The sequence below is a fragment of the Corvus cornix genome, chromosome 2 (assembly GCF_000738735.6).
Source record: "Corvus cornix cornix isolate S_Up_H32 chromosome 2, ASM73873v5, whole genome shotgun sequence".
Classification (NCBI taxonomy): Eukaryota; Metazoa; Chordata; class Aves; order Passeriformes; family Corvidae; genus Corvus; species Corvus cornix.
In genome coordinates, this window is record NC_046333.1 from 14,033,096 (window position 1) to 14,047,259 (window position 14,164).

General features: G+C 39.4%; 1 protein-coding gene across 3 annotated transcripts in view; it reads left to right on the top strand.

Moving 5' to 3' along the window:
- The window catches only part of NRP1 (neuropilin 1), a 113,240-nt gene that overhangs the window by 34,188 nt on the left and 64,888 nt on the right, over positions 1-14,164 (top strand). For all 3 annotated transcript variants that reach the window (XM_039570937.1, XM_039570942.1, XM_039570948.1), the window contains exon 4: positions 12,371-12,552. In XM_039570937.1, the coding sequence (XP_039426871.1) occupies positions 12,371-12,552 (182 nt within the window). The remainder of the gene's footprint in view (positions 1-12,370; positions 12,553-14,164) is intronic.

Genomic DNA, 14,164 nt, shown 5'->3' on the forward strand with positions numbered 1-14,164 from the left:
TGGCTCAAAGCTGGGTGTGCTGTTGGTTATTTGGGTACTGAGAGAGCAAACCCAGAGGTTTCTCTTTCATCACTACACTGCAAGGTGACAGTGTCTGGCAGTACTGCTGGCCAGGGAGGACAGGTGCCCAGTGTGCTCTGCAGCACTGCACCCCGGGACCTGCACCACCTCAGATGCAGCACTGGGAGTGTTTGCAACAGAAGGATGGAGGCTGTGCTGCCAAAAGCAGTCCCTGAGTCCCTCTGTGCAAGTCAGACATCTCTGTGAGCCTGCTCAGGAGGCTCAAAGTGAGGAAAGGGATGGTGTATTATCTCATTTCCTTCCCAGACTTCCTACTACTGTTTTGGGCAATTTATACCTTTAAGAATGCACAAGGCAAACAAACCTTGTTCTCCCTAGTGTGCGAAAGCCTGTCTTTTGCATTATTAAACCATGAAGGAAAGCCTGGCGTTATCTCGCGCAGATTCTCTGCACGTACAAGAGGATCCGGCCCAAACACATTTCACGGCTTGTCTGTCTGAGTTAGTGCGCTGCTTGCCAGGAGTGAGGGAGAGGAAAGAATCAATGCTTAATACCACAGAGTCTTACACAGGTTGCTCTTGGATGTGCTTATCACCACTAAGTAGACAACCAAAAGTAAAAGCATTTATAGATACCTACTGAAAGTGTAAACTAAACAAAAGCCATCAAATCAGGATTTTATCCTTTTAATTGCAGAGTAAGTGTTTTCATCAGCTATATAATGGTTTATCGCTTTTCAAGGCTTATTTATTGTAATTAATTAAAGAAGACTTAGAACACCACTCCCTTGTGGGTTGCAAAAAGAAAGAAGATACAACACCATTTTTGTTTGCAATTCATTGAGTTACTTGCAGATCCCCTTGGTCTGTCAGGTAATATATTATATCTCATGTCACACTGTCCATTTCTCTAAGTAGAAAGCAAGGGCAGAAGCCTGACCCATGAAATGCAGATGATGTATCAACATCGTTATCCATAATTTCTTGGACCCGGTAACAGCTCTTTCCTGAAGGGTGTCTTTTCCTTGATTACAGCTGTCGAAGCAGCCTGTACAAGGATGGGAGAGTGGTTCTAGGAGAACTTTACTTCTGACCTCAAAAGCAGCAATTTCTTTGTGAGTGTGCTAGTCCTGACTTAGGTTTTCCACTGCCCTGATTTCAAAGGCAGGGGTCATCTCACAGCCATGCCACTCCAAACTACATTTAGCCTCCACTGAGTACAGGTCCAAATGCTCAGCAGATTTAAGAGAGAGTATATCTCAAGAAGTTGCACTGATGAGGGAGGAAAAGGAAGTGGAAAGAAGACAAACTCGGTCCCATTTAATGAATACTTCCTTGACATTTGTGCAGCTCCCGCTGGGGATTTGAGCTGGCACGCATGTATGCAGTATGGTCCCAATTACTGAAACCCATGAGCTGTGTATGTGTTTGTGTTGGGTGTATGTCCGTTACCCTGCTTGCCTTCACAAGTATTAAGTACCAGAAGAAAACTATGCAATATTTTTTAGCAGACATGTGTGAATTCTGGTAGGTTTTCCACTTAGTTTTCCATTTTAAATTAGTGTGGGGCAATGCACCTCGGATGCAATGCCACTAAACTCTGTAAATTTGTACCAGAGATGATGCTGATCTGCTGTGCACATTTTCCTTCCTGTAAGTCATTATCGCATGCCTCTCTTTCTAAGAAAGACATTTTTATGAGAGGTGGATCATTGTGGTGGGTTTTTTTGCATGACTGGTTTGCCCCACGTTCCAGCTATAACAATGCAGTTTCACTGGGCACTGGGTCATATGGCTGACCTCAGCTAACAAGCTGTTCCTGTTTTTAGGCTACTGGGAATGTTTATTGGCCACTGTTTTCCTCCTTTCTAAACACATAGTTATTTCTCAAGACCCATATAAATCATAAGGTCACAAAACACATAAAAACTGTGACATTCTCTGTGATATAGGATACAAATGAACTAAATTCAGGCTTAACAGCTTTAAATATCTATGGTATATTTTATTTATTTAAGTTATATATACTTTTCAATTCTAGGATACACACAATAGAATGGCAATAAAGTTGCTCAATGGGACAAACTTTTATATACTGGCCTTTCAAATTGGTACAGTTTAACTGTGAGCTCTATTACAAAAACAAAGTACTGTAACTCTGAAACAGCTTAAATCATGATCTGTTTGCAATAAATATTAAGTAATCACATACTTTATAAGAAAATTATAATTCTGAGGGTAATATTGAATTACCTAATGCAGATTTCAAGAGCAGAATCTCAGGGAGAAGTCTGCACTCCTGTTGGATTGACACACTGATACGTGCAAAACTAAACTACACCTATAAGGACATGCATAAGGTATCAACAGGAGTTTTATTTATAATGTCTCTACTGAAATTAGACAACAAATTAATAGAAAAGGGTTGGTAGCAATTACTGTAGTTTAAATTTGCATAGAGGTTTCCACTCTGCTTCCCTGTTCTCATCTGCTTTAATGGTTTTGAAATGAACATCTTCCAGGCTGAGTTTCCCAGGCTGTTTCTCTGGCTGAGAATGAACTTTGGGAAGAAACATCTGAAATTATTCAGATCTTTTCTTGTATAAAGAATATAAAAATATACACACACAAACACACACACATGCATGCATACATGTCCCAGTTGCAAAACAGAGGAAGACAAACTGTGGGACTTTTTCAGGCAGCCCTTCAACCACACTTACTAAGATCAGAAGTCTGGAATTTGAAAGCACCATCCTTGAGTAAATGTTCCTTGCGTTGCTCTTAGGAAGTATCATTCAGATTTCATGAAGCCAGGGCTCCTTTAAAGTTGCCAACCCCAAATATTAGTCATGTGCTTAAGGGTTGTTTGTTAAAGTGGCAATGTACACAACCAAATTATTTTGTGCTGAGATAACGGCCCGCCAGGAAACATGCAGACGGTGTAAGTGGGTTGATCTCTGAACTACGAATGTTTCTTATTCAGCTTTGTGTGCCTCCTGTGCCAGAGAGCACTCCTAGATGTTGTGGCCAGGCACTTTGCCTTTCCAAGTTTGTATTATAAGAAAGAAGTAAGGAGATGGTTTTCATCTAGATGTTAAAACAGTCTGCCAAAGGTCTTTTCAGCATTATGAGTATTTACCTAATAATGCCACGTATCTCACACACTTAAGGACTCTGTTTTCAATACAGAAAAGACTTGAAAGTTTGGATCTCCTTTATGTAGTTCAAACTCTTTTTTTCCTTGGTGATAGCTCAAGAGAGTCTGGCCCCCCTTTCCCCAATAAAAATCCATGGGAAAAGCTCTAACACATGCACATGATGAAACACTGATAAGTCAAAAGTTTCAAAAGCAAATCTGGACATTTTCCAATAACTCCACTTGTTTGTACATATGCCTAATCGTGTGGCTATATACAGGTTTTAGATAGTCTCAGCAAAAAATCAATCCAGTAATTTACGTGTGTCACACTTTCAGGCAAGGAAGGCCCATAGCAATCATTTATATCTCTACAGACTAAGTACGTGAAGACACTAATCCCACAGTGAATTTTTCACTTGGCCCAAGGGCTGCCCACAGGGCACATGATGCAGAAATCACAACAAAGGGAACAACACTGAGAAACATTGAGCTCCAAGTGCCTAACACTGCATCCTTAATATTCTCTTAATATAGTTCCTAACTGGAAATAAATCATTTTACTGTATTTACAGAGCTTCAGGACATGGTTGCTATGGAAGAAAATTGCCATAACTTCTGATCTAAAGCTGATATGTATATCTGCAATTTCCTTTCTCCTTTAGCCTCTTTTCATTTCATTAATTATAGGTATTGGTCAGAGAGGTTGTAGACAGCCCACAAGGGACAAATACCTGATTTTCCAAAGTGTGGAACTTATTTTATGTAGAGAACTTTTACAGTTTCTCTGAAAAACTAACATCTACCTAATACTTCTAAAAGTTGAGTTCCTAAGGTTGTGATTAATATACTACATAGATCCCCAAAGGAAAATTACAAATTAATCAGCAGTTCCAAACTCCCAAATGGAGTGCTATAAGGTTGCCATAACTTTAAAACATTTCTTTTCTACTTTCATGGAAAGAAAAAGAAATCACGACCGATTCTGATCTCCATTTGCTACAGCTCTTTCTCTGTTCTTTAGGCATTCGAGGAAGCAAACCCGAGGCTTCTATAACTTACCAATTAGGCAGGCTTTTTCATGAATTCAGCACAGGACTAATCAGAATGCACACAGGACTAATCCAACCACAAATCATTAAACTAGTTAGGCACATGTAAACAGTGTTTGATGGGTATAGAGGTGTACAGTGAGTGTGAGTGTATATATATGCATGAGTCTCTGTATGCAAGTTATTTAGTCTAGTTCTCCTACAGAAATACATTTGTGATTCTGTGTGAGACTTTGCAGCCCCTTCTTCCAGTCATTCTATGGCTTAGGAAAACTTCCAAGTTTCAAGCCTCTGTTAAGAAGCTTTATTTGAAACCCACAGAAGCCACTAGGAATCTTTCCATTATTTCAGGAGAGGTTAGACTGGGCTCTTGTGTTTAAAGCACGGTTCCAGCTATCTCAGCTTTTTTCCTTGCTGCTTGCAAAATTTCTGCAAGACTGCTGGCACTCAGTCTCTCTCTCCCGTTTCCACATATGTAAAATGAGAATGACAACTTTACCTCAGAGGAATGTCGCAAAGCTTCACTTATAAACAGATTGGCATACTTGGATGAAGTTGCTCTACTAACAAGAAGTTTTCTGATTGATGGGCATCTCTTGGGAGGTGATAGAAACAAAACCAAAACCATATAATCAAGTTTTGGGACTTTTTTTTTGACTTACAAGAGCCTATTCTTATGCATGATGGCTGCTTGTGTCGTCTTTCTTCTCTCTCTTATCACACAGGATATCTTTCCAAATCTAACCATGTCAAATTAGTGGCTAAATACTAAACTAAGCCAAGGTATAACCCTCACCTGAAACATCCACATGAAAAGCTTGAGGTACAGTGAGTAATAAGAAAGTTAGTTTTTAAGAAATGCAACTTTTTTTGCAGTTTCTAAAACCCTTAGCTGTCTAAACATAGATAAAGTAACCATTAAACTACCAGTAAAAATTAGACTGCATTTCATTTTGTGGAGAACACTGGAAAGTTGGCAAGAGGTAAGATTTTGCAGTGAAATAGGGAAGTGAACAAGTTGTAAATGACTCTAATATCTTCCAGATGGCATATTTTACTTGGGAACTGGGTTTAGAGTAATTAGAGGCATGTGAATTTCCTATAAATACTAAACTTCACCAGTTTGACACTAGAAAGCTCCTTCCTCTCTGAAGTCTTTAAACTGCTAAGTGTTTCTTTTTCCTCCACTTAAAGTGGAAGTCAAGCATTTGTAAATTTGTCTTATTTGACAGAGAGAAACCTTTTCCATGAAAAGATAGCATTTTTCTATGCCAGAAAGTTATGAACTGAAGTTCCTTACTGAAGAGGTTTAAAATTGAATGTTTCTTCCCAGAAGAGGTTTTCATTTTTATATACTGGGATCATTATATTATAATTTATTACAGTATGTGGCAAGCAGTGAAATCAGTGGAATTTACTGTAACTTCAAGATCAAATCTTTTCATTGGTGAAATGCTTTTTGCAGATAGATGTGCTGAAGACCTTAGCAGATGAATTTTACTTTTAGTTCCCTTGGACATTGCAATACTAAAATGGCAAAACCCGGTCTATAACCTCTGGTTCTTCTTCATTTTCTGCATGACAACGTTACATATATTCCAAAAGTGGATCCTGGTGTTCTCATTTCTGTTGAAGAATTTTCCAGATTTTATTTGGTATTAATAGAATAGAACTAAGTAAATACAAGGTAAAATATTCTGTCACCACTTGCACCCTCTCTATATATCAGTGTAAACTGACTTAGATTCATTGGCATAAAGGGGCTAATCTCATTTGCAGCAGCTAAAGATCTGGCTACTGTTCTCAGTGGAGCTGTATAGATAAAAGTGCAGATACAATCTTGCTTATTTAGTTCAGATCTTCAGGTCTGCCAGTCCCAGGTACTCAAAAAACATGAGCCAAAATACCAGGAGCATGTGATAAGGTGAAGGATACTCAGATTATTCTAAAATAGTAATGATTATTTTTGTTACTTCTGGGTTTTGAAATATTATTGGCTAAGGTATGTTGCATTTCAGATTCCTTTGTTCAGCAGAGAATTAAGAGCTTAATTTTAAACAAAATGGCAAATCCCAATGCATTCAATTATTCCAGAAACCAATGTAATAACAAGACTGCTGCTAACATTAGTTGGAATTAAACTCTTGCAGTGAGTAACTGTAGATCTTCATTTATGTCTTTGTTACATCTCTTCTCTTTTTCACTGCCGCATTGTCTTGTACTAAAATAGACCCTCAGCAGTTCATTCTTAATGGAGACCCACCGTCAGTTAATGGCATTAGTAAATTACTGAACAGTGGCCAAATCCCAATGGCCTTATTCCCAGAAATCTCTTAGGTTGACAGGACCTTTGTATGAATAACTCCAGTGAATTTTGGCCCTGGGTGAACACCATAAAAACACGAGCTCACAAAAGACCAATGGAAACAAAGGACCCCCAAACCGACAGTAAATTACAAATCATTAATCGGTTGTGAATTGTGTATTTAAATATCCAGCACTCTAGAGAACTCTGGGATTTAGATGATATGTTGTCTCCCTTGGGGGGCTGCATCTGCACCAGGAATCCAGTACAAGCAAAACCAGTTTAAAAGCCTCCTGCTATGGGCACTGGCTCCCACCTTCCCTTCTCACAGAGTTTGCATGGCCCGGCTCATTCTAATTCAACTGTATGCATGTCCATCCTCAGAGAAATGATCTGTTGAACATTTTAATAGATTTGAGGAAAAAAGGGAGAAAGGGAGAATTGGGGTAGAGGAAGGGAGGAAGGGAGGAAGGGAGGAAGGAAGGAAGGAAGGACGGAAGGACGGAAGGACAGAAGGAAGGAAGGAAGGAAGGAAGGTTGGTTCGTTGCCAAAGACATGCCCACACCAACAGATGACTTGGAAAGATGGAGAAGGGCTTCTCCATTGAGAATGCAGTGCGTGATGGGAGCAAGCAGCCAGGTAGGAACACACCATGCAGGATCCCATGGCACTAAGCACACTGGTAAAGGGCTTAAAATTGAAAAAACCCTGCAGTTCCCATGCCACCCAGTGATCAGGGAGCACTTGTGCCCTGCTGAGACTTGCTGAGAACACAGCAGTCACCCAGGATCCTCCAAGGGCCGCATGCTGCTTTCACCTCCATCAAGGTGTTTTGTGAGGCCCACATGTGAGGAATTATATCCCCTTGGTGTAGACACCAGCACTGACAGTCCCAGTTACAGGGAAGGCTGGTGTGTCTTCACAGGATGGGTCAGTCCCCCCATTCCCATTGAAGGGGTTACCTTACCAAGAGGCCCTTGAGAGTGGTCAGGCTGCACAGAGGAAGCTCAGATGAAGAGAAATGCAACAGATGCTGAGGCTACTGGCAGAAAATCAGCCCATTCAGGGCTGTGCTTAATTTTTTGTTTTTAATAGCATGTACTTCTTTTTCTTGTTGCTAATAAACTGGGATTAAGGTTGGTGTCCCTCGAGTGGTTGCAGTTTTTAAGCTTTTAGCTCTGGTGTACAGATTGCCTTGTGCCACAAGCACTGCAGTAAATCCCACACCTCTAACCCTCAGTAACTAATGGGGCACAAAGCCACAGTGCAGAACAACTTGAAGCTCTTTATTTAGATTTCTTCTTGCGATGCCCTTCTGTTCAACTAAAGTGGAGACTTGTGGGGAATTCTAAAAAAATCTTTATAAAATAAAGGCAAAAGAAAGATACATACTAAGAAGAAAATTTTCAGAACCAATGATAGTCTGACCAGGATGGATAATTCATGTCAGGGACAAATTTAGCAGCTTTAGTGGAATCAGAGTGTTAAAAGAAAGAGAGACTTGGAAAAATTTTCATCCTAACAGGTGAACAGCCAAATTACTCATAACAACCATATAGATCACAGTAGGCTGCAGAAAAATACAGTATACTTGGATGTAAATTATAGTTGTATATACTTCACTGATTGCTTCATAAGATTAAATGGCAGATATTTCGATTTCAGCTGAGTTGGTTGTAGTTCTGCCTATTTCTTGGGAAGGAATCTTTTAAGGAAAAATACGTAAGACTCACTGCCCTGGTAATAAGCAAACATGTTAGAAGCAGAGTGTAGCTTGACAGTGGCTGGCTCCAACAGCAGGCAGGGCTTTCCAGCACTTGCACCACTTTCTGCAGTACAACATGCTGTGGTGCATTTCAGGGGTCTGCAGCATGTTCAGAACTGAACCCCAGTGTAAGCATTGTTATCACTTACTAGAAACTGGAACTAGGAAAATCATCAAAATTTGAATTCTGCAGCTCTTAATGTTTTTCACTGCCCAGGGCTCATTTTATAAGTATTGCTTGGCCTTTTCCTGAAAACCATAACTTACACTTTCCAAGAAAGAACAAGTTTTTTGCAATTCCTTAAATAATTTGTAGAGGAATTCTAGATTCCCTCATCTTTCCACTGTGCATCTCTCCCAGACATGGTTTTACTAAACCATAGAATTAATAATGGCCTGTTCAGGCACCAGCTGGGAGGAGCAGGAAGTGTGTGTGAGCTCTTGCACCACTGTTCATCAGTCTCCCACCCGAAAGAGACGCACTGGCCTTGCACACCACACAGGGTGCAAACAGAAGTGGGATATCTGGAAAGACCCAGACAAGCAAAAAGGAAATGCTTTTTGCATCGTGGCAAAGCGTCTCCGTGAACATATTCACTGACTGTCCTCTCTTCTGGGCAGGCATCTCCTGTTTTCGCATCTGAACTTGTGCTCTGGTCTTTCACCCAAAACTACACTCAGTGATTAACGCCGTGTTTATATTTACATCTCTGTGCCATAAGCCCTAAAGGACTATAAAATTACAAGAAATATTTGCCACACCATTGACAGCAGTAACTGAGTGTAGAATTGCCAAATGGGAAATCCAAATTTGCAAACTCAGTATTCTGGGCTGTGTGCCAAGTCTGTCTGGGTGCTGCGGAGGTGACACATTCAGTCTTCTCACAGGGATGCCAATGTGCCAACTGTATCCCTGGCACAGCATCTTCTGACAAACTTATGGAAAAGAACTGCTACCAAGTCCAGAGGGACATGCAAGCTGCTTTCTGAGCTTCCTTGGCAGCAGCTCCATTTCCAAGTTGTGACTGTACTTTCTCCTATTTACAAGACCAGTTGTTTGTGATATGCTGTGGTCTCTGGTAGGATTTTGAAAAGTGCAAAAATGACAGCAGGATGTTGGTTTCCAAGTATAAACTAGTAAAATCCAGAGTAATTTTATTTCTCTAAGAAAAAAATAATACAGATACTCATTTGCTGGAGCCCAGATATCATATGTTGCCACCAGTGTGGGAGAATCCAAGTCCATTTGTTAGCTGCCAGATGAAAAACATGATCCTTAGAACATGAAGGTTGTAGAGCTGATCTCTAAAGCTTCCGCTTTTCAAATTGTACTTCTTACCCATTGTCTCATGGCTAAACTTCTCTGTCTGTCAGTAACTTTTCAAAGCGAAAGAAAAAAATTGAAAAATCCTCCAATCTTCCATGGGGCAGCATGACCTATAACTTGCAAAAATCCATTAGAAGACATCCTTTTAGTAACCAAATTATGTCATTTACAACTGCACAGCTGCCAAGAAGAGCACCATAAATTACGATTCTGTCACTACGAGGGACACTGGAAAGTGTAGGCAGGCTATTGCTATGAAGGAGGAAAACTGGGAGAGTGATAGAATTTAATTTGAATGGGGGTTTTTGCCTATTTACTTCATATAATACCAAAATTGGTACTTACAGGTTAGTTGTTTTTTGGCTGTATGTGAAAAACTTAGTAAGACTATATAAGATTATTTTTAAGGTGTAGCAGAATAAAAACACCAAATTCAAGCCTTTTGATTTTATCTCCTTTATATATGAAGGAAAAAAGAATGCAAAAGTTGCTTAGCATTTTTAGTTAATTTTTTTCATACCATCTGAAAATTTATCTACTGTTGCAGCTTGAGCAAAGAATGGTGCCTGGGAAGCTGGTGAAATAGTGTCGTCATGGGGTAAATGGAGCAAAGACTGTCAGATGCCGTGGGTTTACGTGGTTACTCCTCTTTAGCAAGCAGTTAATTATTGGAGAAAGGTCATCTTGTTAAAACTCTCAAGATACTTTTTTTCCTAAAAATCAAAGAACTCGTAGCATGGATCCCTGAGTACTTTCAATAGGTTTTGCAGGCAGCCTAGAGCTAGCATTTTTACGGAGATTTCTGAGAAGAGAAAATAAAAAACAAACCAGACAAAACCCCAACAATTCTGAGGTGTCTTTACAACTCTTCTCCTAACTTTCAAATCCTGTTATACACATATCATAAAGACATTATAGAAAGAAGTCTAATTTTAAAAACTATGGGCTACTTAAGTATCTGTAAAATTATCTCAGAAATGCATGTTTCCGCTTCGTATTCCCACCAGTCTGCTCTGGGACAGTGAAGCTAGTGAGCTGAGCAATTGCTACTAGAAAAATCAAATACATAAGAAGAAATGCGGTTAACACAATATTTCACATATGTTAATGCTTACAGTTCCATCAGTGTCAGCTTTATTTTCTATTTGATATACACCAAAGCTGGCACACAATTTTAACTGATGAGGTAATGTCATTTTTAATTTAAGGAGCCTTAAGCCATCCACTTTAACTAGTGATATCATCTTTGCAGCTGTCTCACAGGACTTCATGTAAACATAAGTAATGTGCCCTGGATGGTTTGGAGCAGAGTTGTTAAAAATGACATTGGTCATCATGAAGACATTTTTTTCCTTTGATCTCTTTAAAAATGCCAGACACACTTTATTGTCCTGTCATTTTTAGCTCTTCCTTGTATATTAATATGCTTGGAACATTTCAGTGAGCATAACAGTAGAATATAAAGGTTTAAACAAATTAATGGCAACATTTTAATGTCAGCCATAGTAAGATAATGAAAAGTAAATGAGATTGTCTGGCTAACAGCAACTTGTTAAATGAAAGGGCAGTGTGGCTGAGACACAGAGACACAGGGGCAGGGAAGAGCCTTTTGCTGCCATCAGAAAGAGTCGCAGGACACAACCCAAGCTCCAGATGCCACCACCTTCTAGGATTCTACAGATTGAGTCTGATCCTCCTTCCTGTATGAGGTCAAGTGAAATCATCTGCTAATAAAACTTAAGAACAGACCTGTGTCTGCACCTGCAGCTTCTGCCTCCATGACTTTGATTCTCCTTTATATTCCCTGGGCTGGTTCAGCACCACCAGCCTGCTGGGCTTGCTCTCCTCAGCCCTTGAACACCGAATCTGTCAGACCAGACACTACACATTGGCATCTCTGGTGACAGGGTTGAGGAGCCCTATCATGTTGCTCACAGGCAAACTTTTACTACCAATCATTATTTTGTTACTGTATGCTTTTCCTTACACAGTCCTTAGGTTTGATATAAATAATCACAGAGGTTTTAGCCCAATCTGTCTAGCAATCACATGCTGGACAAATATGAATGTTGTAAACGCACACTTCTTGATCCAAATACCTAAGCAAAGGTGATTTGTATTGAAACAATTTTTGTCTGAGAAAAACCAAGTGGTGTGACTGACTCGTGGATTTTGTAATGTGCTCCCAGCTATTTGTGAAGATAACAAGGAAAATAACAGATTTTTCTACCACTGATCTGCAACATGGTGGACTTTTGAACAGAATCTAATGTTTAGGGATTTATTTATTATTCTGTGGACATATGTTTGGAGGACAGCATATGGAAATCAAAGTATTGTTCATAAAGAGCTACAGCCAAAAAGACATTTTTGAATTCATAACAGAACTTCACAGTTTGAAAAGAATGCTATGCATTATGTATTGATAACAACACTACACAGACAAAGGAACACAATTTAATAATACAGAATTGTGCTTGTGAGATTTCCTTTTTTTTTGTTAATTGGTTACTTTAGCTGACATTGTCTGCAAGCATAATGGACACCATTCTTCCTAATAGTTCCATGTTGCCAGATGATGTCTACAGACATAATGTAGTCCATTTTAATTATTTCATTTTGCTTACATCTTTCAGCATAATGCATTTTCCAAGCAAGCTAGCATTTTTCTTGATTATCTATGTTGTGTTATGGTTTCTAAATTAATTAGGTCTCTTCTTTCCTGGAAGTTAAAAGTTTCTTCCTTCCATTTATCTACCAGGTATGATTATGTTGAAGTGATTGATGGAGATAATGCTGAAGGACGCTTATGGGGAAAGTACTGTGGAAAAATTGCTCCCCCTCCTTTAGTGTCTTCAGGACCATATCTTTTTATTAAATTTGTTTCCGACTATGAGACACATGGAGCAGGATTTTCTATCCGTTATGAAGTTTTCAAAAGAGGTGAGAAACAATTCATTGTTATATAGCTCATAACCTGTGATTTTTACTTGCATCAGAAAGTTCACCATAATTCTTTGGAATGGGGAAAATGCATGAAAATGCTTGAAAGAGAAAATCTTATTACCCTAGTCATTCCAAGGCAGGGTGTGTATTCACTGGGTGTAAATCTTTATGAATCCGGGGGGTCAGCTGTGTCTGAGGGTTGACTCCTCTGCATGAAATATGGTAGTTTTTGTCAGCTGTTTGTTTCAACCATCTTAAAACCATTAGCTTTATGGCTTTCCTCTTTTTTTTAATAATAATTACTGTATGATTTACAATGTTACTGCCTCAACAGAACTGCAACCTTCTGAGTCCCTGACTTATTTTGGTTAGTGTTTTGCTCTGCACTCCCAGGAGATGACTGTGGGCTCAGAAAGGACCAGAGTACACATGGGCAGCAGATGATATTGCTGCTGCTTTCACAAATCATGTTTGGGAGGTAAAGGAGGGAAACAGCTCACACTGTTCACAGGCATGACCTGCTGGATGCTCATGCCAGGAGTTAGTGCCAGTGAGCACAATTATCTTTATGGGGCACAGAGAAAGCCCAGAGAAACAGAGCGTGCAGGATTAGCCAGACATAGAGACACTCCCTCTTTTATAACACTCTTCCCAAGTCAATAGCTAGAAGGGCTATAAGGTCTTTTTTTTTGGAATGCATCTTCCCTATAGTTGGATGGAGATTAATAATTCATATATTCCATTCCTAGAGAATACAGTACCAAAACTCATAATATATAAAAAGACAATAGCACTCATTTTATAGAAAAAAAATTTATTTCAACATCAATGCTTAGGATCATATTCACAAAAGCAGCTCAAAACTTCAAATTCCCAATGCACACCACTCCCAGTCAGTACCCCATTTTCAGAACCAGTCCAAGTCCCTTTAGTGCACCTAAACCAGAGCCAGATTTTCAGCTGTGTTCAGCATGCACTCTTGGTGGCAGCTGTACTGTTAATGAGGAGAAGCACAGTAGTGAAGTCTCTTTTCTATCGCTATTGCTGCTCTGCACAGTGCTAATTGGGGCCACAGACCTCTTGTTCACCATCTTCCCTGTCTGTAAATCCACTCTTGACTCCCAGAAATTCTTTTGCTGACCTTCAGGGTCACATTTTTTGAAAGAATTCAGCATTCAAATGACACCAAGCTTTCCTGAAAAAATATCTCTATTTATTTTCGTGTCCTTAGGAGGCTAAACTCTTGAAAATGTCTTCTGACATTTCTCAGTGCTTATGTATGCAGTACCATCTTTCATAAAGAACAAGGCAGAAACACAAGAAGAAGTGAAAGAATGACCTGTGAAACAATCTATTTTAGTAACTGAACACTTTCAAGGAAAAGGTTTTATTTATTTCCAGTGTAGTGACAACCCAGAACTCTGACAGGAACATTGTGTTTATTTCCTTGTGTGGTCATTTACATGTCTCAAAGATACACATTTACCATGTTAAGATGGCATTATGAATGTGATTTTACACACATGAAAGTCAGGAAACTCAAAATTATGGCTCCCAGAGCAACTTTAACTCCAGTTCATTCCACATAAACTGTATATTAAGGCAGGAC